The sequence below is a fragment of the Ammospiza nelsoni genome, chromosome 7, assembly GCF_027579445.1.
Source record: "Ammospiza nelsoni isolate bAmmNel1 chromosome 7, bAmmNel1.pri, whole genome shotgun sequence".
In the NCBI taxonomy this organism is placed as follows: domain Eukaryota; kingdom Metazoa; phylum Chordata; class Aves; order Passeriformes; family Passerellidae; genus Ammospiza; species Ammospiza nelsoni.
This window is the reverse complement of record NC_080639.1, coordinates 30210383-30223954: the sequence shown is the minus strand read 5'-3', so window position 1 is coordinate 30223954 and position 13572 is coordinate 30210383. Positions and strand designations below refer to the sequence as shown.

Sequence of the window (13572 nt, the reverse complement as noted above, 5' to 3'; positions counted from 1 at the left end):
AAAAGCAGTTCGGGAGTAAATTCTTAAAAATTGCCCCTCTTGCCTCTTTGTCAAAGTTGTTTGAGGATGAGGGTTGGAATGAGTTTCTTTTCTGGGGTTTGTGAAAGGAAAGCTGAATGAAAGATTATTTAGCGTAAGAGCATTATCCATTAAAAAATATTCATAAATGAATGCTGGAATGACCTCCAGACTGTAGATGGGGAAAGAAACTGACTTGAATAACTTTTCCCATTTCAGATCACTTTATGAACCTTAATTTTTTATCAAGGAAATTATCAGGAGATGCCTGAGTGTCATTTTCACGAATGGCAAAGCTGATATCTGGCAGCAGAAGAATTAGCTGCAGGTGATAAATAATTTGTTTCACTGTTAGCTCCTGTCTACATTACGAGTTTAATGATAAGTTGATTCTCCAAAGCCTCTATTCCTCCCCTTCCTTCAGGAAAGCAATGATTGATGCCCATGAGGTAACCTTTTGTGTGATGTTCACCTGGGAAGGAGAAGCAAAGAGGAGTAGTTGGTGTTACCTCTATGGCCAGCTGGAACTGCTCGTGCTCCCTCTGGAGCTGCTCAGCCTCCGACAGGGAGCTGGCATTGACCAGGCTGGCGTTGAGCATCGACTCCCCGTTCCTGATCCAGCCAAGCACCTGCAAACAGAGGATGTGCTCAGTGAAAGGTGCACTCAGTACCAGGGTTTATGCAGTCACCTGTCAGAAAATGCTTCAGCCTGCCTGAACAAGTGTGAGCAGAAAGAAATCTTTTCTGTGAACAGAAAGAAATCCTGGCGTAAGGTCTTAATGGCACGCAGTTTTGAGAGGCAAAGATCTTATTGAAAAAGTTATTGCTTGAAGAATTCAACTCCCTTTACATGGATATTTGGATAGCAAAGAACTCTCATTTTCAAGGTTTGATCACAAACATGAATGGGCCCCTATGCAAATACCCCAGGGCAAAACCACAAAGCATAATGAGGGAGATTTGGATTTAAACATCTTTTCAAATTTCCAACAGGAATCACAGATTGCAACACCTTTCTGCTTCACTTGCCTGTGTGTCTTTCACACAAAAGTCTGAGCTTGGGAGGAGGGAGAGGACACAGTTTGATTCATTTGGCATGGAGTTAAGATGCAGTTAAAGTTTCCACCTGCACACAGCTAGGAAAAAGTGTCAAATCTTGTATTTTGTGGTTAATCAAGAGGCTTTACTTCAGACATGTTAAAATTATTTGTAAGACATGCAATTCATACTGTAATGAGTGCAGAATCACATCCTAAATGTACATAATTAATCCATCAAGCTTGTACTCGCTCATTTAAGCAGCAACATTTTCTGCTATTTTAAGACACATGTTTAGGAAATTAGCACCCAGAACACACATGCAAGTTCTTTCCTGTGCTGTCTCAAAGCCTTTTTTCTACCTGTGAAGGTGTCTTATTAGTCCAGTAAAGCCAGAAAGTTGTGGAGTCCAATTCACAGATCCACAGGAAATCCTGATTGCTCAATCACTGCCCTAAATTAGCTCACGATTTCCAAAATTGACTTTGCTGCAATAGTCCACATAGCAATTTCCCTTTTGTACTATCATTTTCTACAAGTGATCCATTAATTGCCTGGAGGAAACGGGGATTTTTTTTATTGCTTTGTTTTTCATCCCTACATCATGCTTCACCCTAGTTAGTGCCATTCAGTTCCCTGTAGGGTAAAAAATGAGCTTTCCCCAGGAGAAAAAAGGGAGACATCTATACATGTAGCTGACCCTAATTTGTAGAAAATTACATTCTGCTAGGTACAACAGTGTTGAAGATTTAATTTCATTTGTTTCTCTTTCATCAGCAGGTGTAATTGTTCCTGTGGTAAATGCATCACACATTTAAAGAAAAAGCAGTTGATTTATCATGTGGAAATTGCATTGTCTGGCATTTTCTGTAATCCATCAGACTTAAACCCTGCATTATTACCAACTACATGGTACCAAACTCCGAAGGTAACCAAAGGATCACTGTACCTGGGAAAGGCCTGAATTGAGGACATCATGAGGCAAGACATGCTTTCATGCTTTACATGCTGCAATACACCCAGCACTGAATTATTTGGAATGTAGAAAATACTGAGGGTGTATGCTAAAAATACAGCTTTTCTTTTCCTCTGTGGAACATCTTTCATTTCAGCTGAGTTTTTAAAAAACTGCCACAGACAGTTTGACACACATTCCACACAAATATCTGAGCCTCTAAATAGAGAAATATCAGAAAAAAAAATATGGAACCTCAGCCTTACAAAAAACCAACTTGATTAGGAAGAGGGACCACACAACCAGTCTGCCAGGTTTCCTCTTGTATTAACACCACATATTCATCCCTCTGTTCAAAAGTCTTGCAGACTCAGATTATCCAGGGGAAAGCAGTTCAGGTGGACTGGTGGGTTCCATGTGCCAGCCATGCTGCCAGCACCACTCCTGACCAAGGCTGCTGCCCCCTCTCCTGCCCCCAGAGTGTGGGGTTGGACATTTTGGGGTTCCTACATCCCCTTTTCCAGGCCCAAAGAGCACCCAAGCACTAGCAAATTTTGCTTGGAAGCATTTACAAAGTGACCCCTGTCTACTTTGGCAAGTCTGGCACTTCAGTGTTGGAGCTCATCTGAGATTTGCATCAGCTGCTTTCATAGTAATGTTTCTCTCTTACTTGTGTTGTTTACATACAGTAAGGAAAAAAAAAATTCAATTGCATGACCAAAGCTCCTTAAGTCCAAGTTCAAAGCCCCTGCAGAGACATTCCTTGTGTCCCTGGTTTAGAACTGGCTGGAAAGGGGCATTTACACATTTGTATCTGGTTTACAAGACCTGCTCACAAAGTGACTTCTACTCATATAGTGCTTAATACCTTTTCATTAAAATATATAGAAAAGCTCTTAATACAGGACCAAAGCACTTCTATGATTATTTCTTGTATTAGTAGTTTCACCATTATTTTGCAAAGTGCAGGCCAACCCTAAAAGACAGTTTTAAAAAGATATTTTCTACAAATTACAGATTTTATCAGCTTTGTAGAAGCAATGACTAAATAATTCTGGAGTTAAATAAAACTTCAAAGACTTTCTTATACATCCTAACAATTTTTTTATAACAGAGAAGCAGAAACAATTTTATGGGCTCTTATATAAAAGTCGCTTGTCACTGGAAAACAGTTTTACTTCAAGGCATGGGTTAACAGGGCAAGCACCACAACTCTGAAACAACTCCCACCTTTGACTCCAATTTGCTTTAGGGAGGCTATGCTCCTGTACAGGGATTCTCTGTAATTAAATAATAGTACCAAATTCTTCTAAAACCCCTAATTTCTTCCCTGGAACTCTGCCATCTTCACTGAGCACAGAGTCAGACTCTACAGGAAAAATGAAGATTGAGGCACCCCTTGTGCAGCCATCCTTAAGAAATGAGAGCTCTGTACCATGCAGTGCTTTTATCTACTGCTCAGTTTAGTCAGAATGTTTCTAGAAATGTTTCTTCATGTTTCTAAAAAAGACTTAGGCCCTTGCTATGGATAATTGTCCAGTAAGATAAGAAAAGATTTTCAGGTTCAGGAGACAAAACAATCTAAGTGAATCTTTTACACTCCAGACCCTTTGCAGCTTCCTTCAGAAGCTTTTACTAACACAGACCCAACCATCAAGGACAGCTTCTGGTAATTCTAACCATGTTTAAAACTTCATTCCTTTCCCAGGAGCTATTTGACATTAGATTAGGAAAAAACAAATTTATTCACTGTCTCTCAAATGACTACTTCCCATTATCCTTTGGGCATATATAATTTGAAGCAAATCTAATGCCAAACAGCAAAAATAGATGGATAACAAGCACATCAAAAGGATTAAATATATCTTCAAAACAACCTGGAGAGCAAGTGTAATGGGACACCTTGAGGATATCTTGGAGCAAATTAGGTCAAGTTCAAAACTTATTTTAAAAAAAAGCCCAAACCATATAAAGATAAATTAAGGGGATAGGGATGCCAAACAGCTGCAGGCACAGCATTAGAGTTTGTTTTTTTAAACTGATCTCCACAAATCTATTCTGCCATTACTTTTATGTAAGCAGTCCAAGCTCTATAGTTTCTGTCAGAAATGAGTAGGATCCAAATGAGGGAAAATCAGGCTTGGGCAGAATTTTTCTTAATAACAAAGACCTTGTGAATTACTGATCTTTTCTATTTCCACTCTAAAGCAGTTCACAGAACATCTCATTTGGAATTGTTCCACTTTAATGGCCCCAAACTTCAATTCATTGTCTTGGCATTCAAACCCTTGGTGCATATGATATAAAGCAGAAACCTCTGGTAAATGAAACTTAAATAGATAGAGACAGTTTAAAGACTTTTTATTTCCATGAGCCATTATATCAAAATGCAAACACATGTACATGCAGCAGCTTTGACCAATTTTACTCTGTCAGCAGAACTTAACACAGCTACAGGAGGTGTCTTGCAACAACCACATCTCAACTCATTCACAAGAGAAAGAGCAATTTGGTAATGAGATCATCCATCATCTCAGATGCACTAAACTGAAAGTGAAGGAAACCTGGACCAGACTGGAGATGAACTACAAGCCAAAATCAATACACTTCCCAATTTCACTAAATGGTTGGGAATATGACTCATCGACAGGAAACCAAATAGATAAGACACAGAAATATTTTAACTTCCCTCTTTCTAAGGGAGATTGTAGCTGTGGTAATTTATAGGTTAACAAGCAAAGTGGTGCTCAGCATTCAGCTGAACAAATAAAATGTTTTTTCACTACTGGTTTGCTGGGAGGTCACACAATAACAAAGGCTCTGATGGTCCCAAGCTCTGTTAAGGAAATACTAATTCAAGGCAGCTGTTCTCTCACAGCAAGTATTAGCTCAGTCTTATAACCATTTCCTTTGGGTAGATTTCAGTTGTAAAATAGTTAAGCAGATATTTGATAATAAGGCAAATAACATCAGGTACCTGCAGAAAGTGCTGCAGTGCCACTGAGTGGCTGCAGGAGCAGCCACAGGGCTGACTGCCCTTCACCCCAGACCAGTGGGCAACCTGCAGCTTTAGCCTTTCTGCTACACATGAAACTCCTCTCTGCTTTCTGTCATAAGTGAAAATGGCTCTGCTGTACCAGAAATCTATCACATACACCTCCAGGCTTAGCTAAGCTAAGAAACTTCGGGAATCTATAGAAAAAAAGAGCATATGCATCATGTTAAGATGGTGGTTATAAATATCACAGAGTATTTCTGGGTTTTACTTGATTTGTTTTCTTTTTTTTTAAGAGTAAAGCCAAGAAGTCTACAGAGCTCCAGAACTTTGTGAGGAGCTGATCTTCAATAATCACAAATGCAAAATGACCATATTTTAAAAATAAAAATTAGGAGAATTCTGTGCTACTTTTAGGTAGAGTTGAAAAATATTCACATCAAAGTGGACTTTGAAGGAAAATGTATACACTGCTGTTAGAGCTTTCAGTTTGCTGAGTGTAAAGGATTTTATTTGCTGGTAATGATAAAGCAATTCAGATAAAGCATCCCTCAGTTATTCTGTCCTCAAAAGTGAATATTTATGATCATATGTACTGAGCATTCAGAGAGTGTATGTATGCGTTTAAGTAAACAAATGAGCAGATATCTCTCATGAACACCTTGTAGTATTTGGACACTTGTCCCAACACCAATCCCAACCCACCTATTTGTATAGTTAAATGGAAAACTGAATATTCCAGATGTCTGGAAAAACATTCTTGGTTTTCCTGATGAAATCAAGAACATTCAATAAAAAGACACATACGAGAGTGTGAAGCCACCTATGGGCTAGGAAGCAGGAAGTGTAACGTTATCCTGTGCAGCAAAGGAAAACCAAGAAACATGAGGCATCCAAATTAAATATCAGGGAAAACCAAGGGAGGCAGAACATGACTGCCTATGCCAGGATGAAATGTGAAAGAAAGGCAATGTAATAATACTAAGTGGTCTAAACAAGTCCTGGGATCTAGAGACCATTGACAGATTTTTTTAAATCACCAGAAGATGTTAAAGATTCCTGCAAGACAGCAGATGTATAACAATAAATAAAAAGGTGAAACTACCATAATGTCATACTTAGGCCTCACAGCTCAGCTTCCTTTGCTTTGGGCCTGTTTTCCACCTCAGATTAAATCTGGGTCACAAATCAAATAATTATATTCCCAGAACACTTGGAGTCTGAGGCCGTTTCTCCAGTTGAGAAGCTACATGGTCAGTTTTGCACAGAATTTCCATAACTACTCATGAAACCAAAAACATGGGAGAGCAGAGCCCGTTCTTATTTGCAAAGGGCCATCCTGTAACCTGTCAGCAAATCAAGTACTATTAAGTAAAGGGCGATTTAGACTGCCCACCTAAAGGTTTGTCCCTTGGCAGACACGGGCCTAGCAGTGTGACTGTATGTAATGGCTGAAAACCCCCTCGAGCCCCTCATGTGTGGTCAAGACTCTCACCTGCTTGACCTCAGCCTGGAGGTGCCGGAGCTGCAGGCACTGCTCCAACCTCTTGTGAGTTTGGTCAGCATTCAGCTCCAGCTCATGCTGCTTCTCGTGAAGGAATTCCAGCAGTTCTTGAACCTGGGTTGCAAGATCAATGTCTTTTTCACAGATCAGCTCAATGCCTGTAACATGCAGAGAGAGAGAGAGAGAGAGAGAGATTATTGAAATTTCAATGTTGCATAACTGCAAACTTCAAAATTTTTTGCCATTTAACACTTTGATTTGCAAGTGTCTGAGTAATTCTTTCTCACTTAACTTTCTCATATGTAATATTTGGCTTTCACAGCTCCCTTATCTTCATCACTACATTTTTCTACAAAGTGGTGTTTCTCTGGTGGTCATTGCTCATCTGACTCATCAGCATCTGGCCAGTCAGACTGACTTAAGCACAGTCTTGCTCAAAAACTTGCATCGACATCAAATTTTAAAAAAGACAGAAAAATCCTCAGTTTTTTAGGATAATTAATTAACTTGTACTTTAGAAATGCATGTTAAAAAAAGAAGAAAAAAACTAGAAGAAAAAAGAGATAAGGAAGAAAATACAAGTCAAAGAGATCTACAGTAGTGCAGGGAGCTCCATAGAGAAAAACTTTCTCTATCTGGATGCTTGTAGAGGATCATCAACAATGAATTAGTTTAAATGAGACTTTATTTCATTCAGAGTTATTCCACAGACTGACTTTTGTCCAATCCTCACACAGCAGACAGAAAGGGTGTCTTAGTACCACATCTCCCGCCCTTGCATCCCATGTGAACTTCCTAACCCCTCAAAGGCCCGGTCTGATTTCATGGCCCTGACTTGATCAGGAGATTGAAATAGAGACTTCCTGAGGCCCTTCCTACCTCCTGAATGTTTTTTCTGACATTGTGAACCTTGTGTGCGGTGTTTACATGAAATACAGTGCAGAGCTTCACACCCTCCTTCTGGGTGCCACTGCTGTGATTGGGATGCTGGGTTCGCCACCAGTGCAACTGGAAGGTTTGCCCTGGAGGAAATTTGATATCATCCCATGTTACTGCAGTCCCTGGGATTGCAAACTAATAAAGACCCTTCCCTTATGAAGGTCTACTGGAATTTTGCCATTGGCCTCAAAGCAGGAAGGATAAGGAACCTCACATAAAAATATTATGATTGCAGTAATGCTGAGAAAACACTGCACTTTCCTCCAAAGCCATTTGATCCAGCAGAATAGTACAGCATTAATAAAGAAATGTGTTAATTAGAAGTTGCTGAAAAAAAGTCTTGGGCATATTTTGAAAATCATTTAGAAAGTTGTCTTTACCTCCCTCTTTATCCTCCTCAGAGACTCATGACTTTCATTCAGCAGTATCTACACAGTGCAGCACACAAAATAAATACGACCTTATTACTAACCCTATCCCTTTTCCTGCTTTCTGGTTTTATCAGAAAAAGCACATGGGAATGCAAATGATTGGCTTATTCCCTTTCCCAGCCAAAACAAAACAGTTCCTTCATTACCAAATAAAGTGGAATGGCCCCTGGCTTCCCATTTAAAACTGGAAATTTAATATATGTTTCTATTCTTGGGAGTGAAGTTCTTTTCAATTGCCAGACACCAGGCATTGTTGCTGCAATTAGCCTGCATATGGTTCTGTATCCTGGGGACATGATGGCTTTTTGTATGCTTGACTTCACCACACCTATTGGATATTAAATGCACAGCTTTGCCTCCCGCACACTCAGCTGGTGCAGCTCTGATGGTGCTAACTCATCAGCAGCAACCAGGGAACTGCCTGGGATGCCATCCAAGGGCAGTGTGTGCTCCCCATGATGAATGATCTGCCCTTTCCTGCTTGTCATATGTCACGCAGATTTATTCTGCGGTGCCAGCACATGCGGTGAGAGCGCTTTTTCTTCGCAAGTATTGGTTGGCAAAACAGAGAGCCTTGTTTCCCGAATAATTTCATACATATTATCTTTACATTGTGTTTTGACAGCTAGAAAAGCACAGCTGACTTTCTGATAAAATGAACTTGGTTGCCATTTTCTTCTTCTGCCTCAAACAGTGCAGCAGATGTCAAGTGAGTGATATTGAATTGAAAATGTTTTTAAAAAATCCTACAGGAAAGAGTACTGAGCCACACTAACTGGCATCCTACAAAACATACATTAGTGACACCTGAACTGCTTGCAATGAGATAGAATTCAGTCTAGGGAAGGGGTATTGCTTTTTAACCTGTACAAAACTGTTCTGAAACTGCTTTAAATCTGCTTTATGCTGAAATATTAGGAGCCTGTGATAGCAGAGTTTATATTCTCTTCTTAGCAATATAAACTACAGTTATAATTAACTATAAAGGACATCACAAAGCTAATGAAATGGATTTCTGCTTCCCTTTTAAGCAATGCAACACTTGGAAAAGAGATGAACAATGTTAGCTTGATGACCAGGAAGCAAAAGGACTTTGAATCTTACATATCATCAGGCAGGTACTGAATAAATATCCTCAACTTCTGCTCTACAGTGTATTTTAGGTTTGACTTAAAAGCAATTTGTCTAAGATAATAAAAGGAGCTCTGTAAACCATTACAGACCCCCAGCTGGGGACTCATTATGACAATGATATTGACAATGGAAATGGACTTTATTAATCAAATAAATTTGCACAATCAATTAACCAGTGATTAGAGTGTAACTGCTTTTAATGCCTAACATCAGACTAATTAAGGTGCATATGCTAAAAAATTACCTGAGCATGTCATCACCACAGCTTGGGCCCAAGTGTTGAATTACTTCTGAATAATTATCCTAAACTTTCTGTGGGAAATGGACTTCTCAGAAGCATCCAGGTTGTCACTTTTGGAAACGCCAGGCTCCTTCAATGTATTGAGTTAGGCATCCAGAAAAATCAATAACTATTTCTGAGAGTATTTACCCACATATTTAGCTTTGCTATCAGCAGTAGAGCTAAAATCAAACAGGAAAAATAGCAGATAGGTTCCTTGAAACAGAAAGGGCTGGCTCATTAGAAACTCCAGTCTTGTTGAGAATATTACTATTATATTCTCTACATACAGATATGTTTCCTGATTGACACAGATTTTAGTGACGATCTGCAAGTACTGCAAAAAATTCAGGAAATTCAACCTGACTTCCAGATCTTACATATTCCCTAACAAAATCAAACATTTCTTTAAAAATAATTATTCTGATGGAGAAAACAGTCTAATCCAGGCTCACTTGCACATGCTGGAGGGAGCCCTGAAAGGAATCACAGGAACATAGTATTGAGCTGGATGGAACTTTGGAAATACTGGGCTTGCAGAGAAGGCTGATTGTGTGGATGCCCTCAATATCCACAGAGTCTGACCTGGTGCATCACAGAACCCCTGGATTTATTGTAACAACATAAGAATGTTCACAGGGATTGCCAGACACTCTGCAGCCTACTAAGGGTCAGTGCTTCAAGTCTGCATCAGACATGCAAAAATCATGGCTGAATGTCCAAAACCTTCTTTTTCTACTTCAAGAGTTCCAAGTGAAAAAGACATCATAAATGGCAGCACATGGATGTAATTTTATCTGACAGACTTGCTGGCTTAAAAACCTCCAAGACAAACGAGAGAGTGATCAAAAACAAGTCAGTCTTCTGTGTGGCATGTTGAAAAGAATAAAGCTCAAAGAGAGTTACAGGGAAGGGAAGAAACTTGGTCAATTAAGGGTGGCTGGTTAGGTAGAATGGCTCTGGAAAATCACATTTTTTCTGGTTCTATCTTCCGTGGCTACAGCTGACTTTTGATTGCAGCAGTGGTGACAGTGTACAATAGGAAGCGGCAATAGCAGCTGATTTCCCAGAACCTTTGCAAGTTTTCAGCTCTGGCAGGTAAGAACAGTCATCCCCTACCCTATACCCTGAATAGCTATGATAAAGGATTCAGCAAGAGGGAGTAAAATTCAATCACTTTTTTATTAAGGATAGCTGTTCTTTCTAAAGTAAGAAGCAGTAGGCTCCCAAGTACTACCTTTCTCCCTTATTTTTCCATTCTCCCAGCATTTAGCATTCCATGCATACTAGACATGGCCATTACCTTTGATTTACTGCAGTTACTCTACATCCCCATGGGACTTCTGCTTCCCTGATTTTGAGAGCAGTGGATTTTTATTAGGTAGGCTTCATAGAAAGTGGCCTCAGAGAATCTTACAAAAACATTTTACAAGTCAATTCATTGAGTTGCTAACCTTTTGTCAGCAATCCAAAAGAAGTTGTTTCTAACTTCTTGACAAACACAGAACTTATTTTTTATTTTCTAAAACTCAGCCACAGAGGCTCCTGACTGTGCTCTGTTCTGCATCATATTCTTACCTCCCATGATTCCTTCAGAATGAAAAACACAAACAGCCAAAAGAGCACAAATATCTTAACCAATGTCTTAGGAGGAGTTTAACTCAGAAATCAAGGAGGCTGAAGCACAGGGCTAGGCATCATGTGGGCAGATCTCAGAGAGGCTCACAGAATGCACCAGATTATCTAGTTCACAACATCCTCTTGAAGCAGCCCTCAAGCCTCTGTTGAGTGCAGCCTGCCAAATCAGGCTGGATACTGCCAGATTGTTCTGAAGGTAGGTGCCTAGAGGTAAAATGTTTGCCAAAGAATAATACCATAAAATCCTTTTTATTTCAAGCGAGGGAAAGAACAGGAACTGCTCTTGCTTTGCAATCTTTCCAAACATTTTAGAAGGTTAAAGCACTACATAAGTAACATTCACTTCTGGGCTTTATGCAGTGATTAATCTGAATTATGATACTCCTTTTCCAGATGCAAAATCCAAGGAAAAAAAATTTTGACTCTTAGGATGTATTAGAAATTCTCTTATGCTGAGAAGCAGAGCAAAGTCAGACAGACTTCCTACCAAAATGAATATAAACTTCCATTTAAGAGCACATCTCAAAGGGCATTTTTACACCCAAGTTGCTACCTTTAAATGCACTCTGTAAAGGAGAATTCCAGTATGGTTTATCACATTCCCCCTTTACATAAAACAATTCCAAGCAGAACTGGCTGGAAACAAGAGTTCCATTTCATTACTGGTTTCAAGACTGTCATATTTGGATTCTTTCCCAGAGGACTCTAGGATAACTAGATTCTTTCTCCCCTTACTCTCCCTCTCTTTCCCTTGGGCATGTGTGCACCTTGAAATGGGGAACAGGGAAAAGGTACTTGAGTTTGCAGAGAATGAAGCCAGCCCATCTGGTCAGTTTGACTCTCACTAAAGTCAATTTGCAGTAAGATTAACAAGCTTAGGAGTCTAGAACCACTAGACTGCATCCAGACCTGAGGTCTGACTGCCCAGCTCAAGGATCTTTAGCTCTTGACTGCAGTGCTTGTTTCTGAGCTGGAGCAAGGACAAGGAGCTTGTCTTGCCCTCCCCCTCTCTGTCCAATTTGGAGTCATTCACACATTCCATCCTGCAGCTGTGAAACTTTCTGAATGAAACTTGAAACTCAGCTTCACTTCCTCAATGAGTTTCAATCTCAAAGAAACAGCAGGTTTTAAATAAAATCCTGAATCAAAATTCTCAAAACCTGTGGAACAGTTCAGAGAGTGGAGAGACAGGTATTGCTTATGTTAAAAGCTCATTTGATATGTAATGTGGTATTTTGGCTTGCTATGTGTTTTGGGGGTTGGGTTTTTTATTTTCTTTTTTTTTTTTTTTTTTTCTTTTTTTTTTTTTTTTCATGTAAAATAGAGATCAAATTGTTTTCACCTGAAGCCTGGACCTCCATGATGTACTGGTGCAAGTCTTGCCCTTGCTGGATGACTTCAAAGGTCATGTTGTTCATGGCCAGTTTCCGCTCAGTGTGACGCTGCAATCGCTGCTCGGCCAGAGTGAGATCCTCAGTGTTGAAATCATTCATTTGCCTCAGCAGATCTTCATTCCAAGCATCCAGCTCTGCTGTAACCTTCATGGGCAGAAAACAGACACTCAGGATCAATGAAATATCTTACTCTCAAACAATATTTGGATCAGAAAATACTTTGCATTTTGACTCTGATCCAGAAAACTTCAAACTCCAGATCCTGCCCACTTAATGGTGATACTTCACATTTTTCTTAGGTGAGGATCCATGAAAAGATTATCAGTCCAACAAAAACTGTCACCTTCCTTTTCTCTTATATATCCCAAATGACACTAGAAGAGAATACCCACTATATTCTCATTGATGGTAGAACAAATGTTCCTGAATATATTCAAATTAAATGAAAAAATAATGTTTCCAGAATTACAAAACACCCTGCAACCACACAATCCCAAAATGGACTGAATTTTTCTAAAACATTAATTTTGCAACACATTATATGTTACATATCACAGATGTAATGCACAACACAGAAACATCACACTCAAGGTTTAGGTGAATCATTTACAGATTCACAAATGAAACCTGGCTGTAACCAAAGACCTGACTGGGAACTCCTGGGAACATGCAAAATCTTGTTTGCTTTCTCTGCTTCCTAATTGTGACACACAGGTTGATGATTTTAGCAGTCCATTTATTGTATCTTCTGCATTTTACATCTTTCTCCACAGAAGCCAGCTGGTATCAAAGTCCTCCAGTTTTGCCTGTGCAATTAAAGCAAGATCTAGTGCCCACCTAAGCAGCCCAGTCTCACCTCAACCCAAGTTCTGCTGCTGCAGGCAGAAAAGAGAGAATGTGCTAGTGACAATGAATGAGGGAGGGGGGACAAGGGAAATGCAATTAACTTGTACAGTGCAGAATACAAGTCTTAGAAGGATTGAAAATTATTAAATAAATGACTTAATTCTGATCAATAGGTCAATTCCTTAGCTAAATAGCTGAATTCAGGAGAGCTAAAAGTAGATCTCTACATTCCCACTTGTACACATTATGATGCAGCGAAAATTCTCTGCTTCTCACTAAAAGTGCTCTTCAGGGCCTGTGAGCAGTGAGATGTTTAACTTCCTAAGGAACCAAGATTCAGAATTTCCCATTCAGCTTTCCTTACCAGAAAACATACATAATATGCAGCACAGGCTTAGGA

General features: G+C 39.5%; 1 protein-coding gene across 2 annotated transcripts in view; it reads right to left on the bottom strand.

The window, feature by feature from the left end:
- The window catches only part of KALRN (kalirin RhoGEF kinase), a 466317-nt gene that overhangs the window by 154794 nt on the left and 297951 nt on the right, over nucleotides 1–13572 (bottom strand). For both annotated transcript variants that reach the window (XM_059476128.1, XM_059476127.1), the window contains exons 14-16: nucleotides 12275–12470; nucleotides 6502–6668; nucleotides 528–647 (exon numbers count right to left, since the gene is read on the bottom strand). In XM_059476128.1, the coding sequence (XP_059332111.1) occupies nucleotides 528–647; nucleotides 6502–6668; nucleotides 12275–12470 (483 nt within the window). The remainder of the gene's footprint in view (nucleotides 1–527; nucleotides 648–6501; nucleotides 6669–12274; nucleotides 12471–13572) is intronic.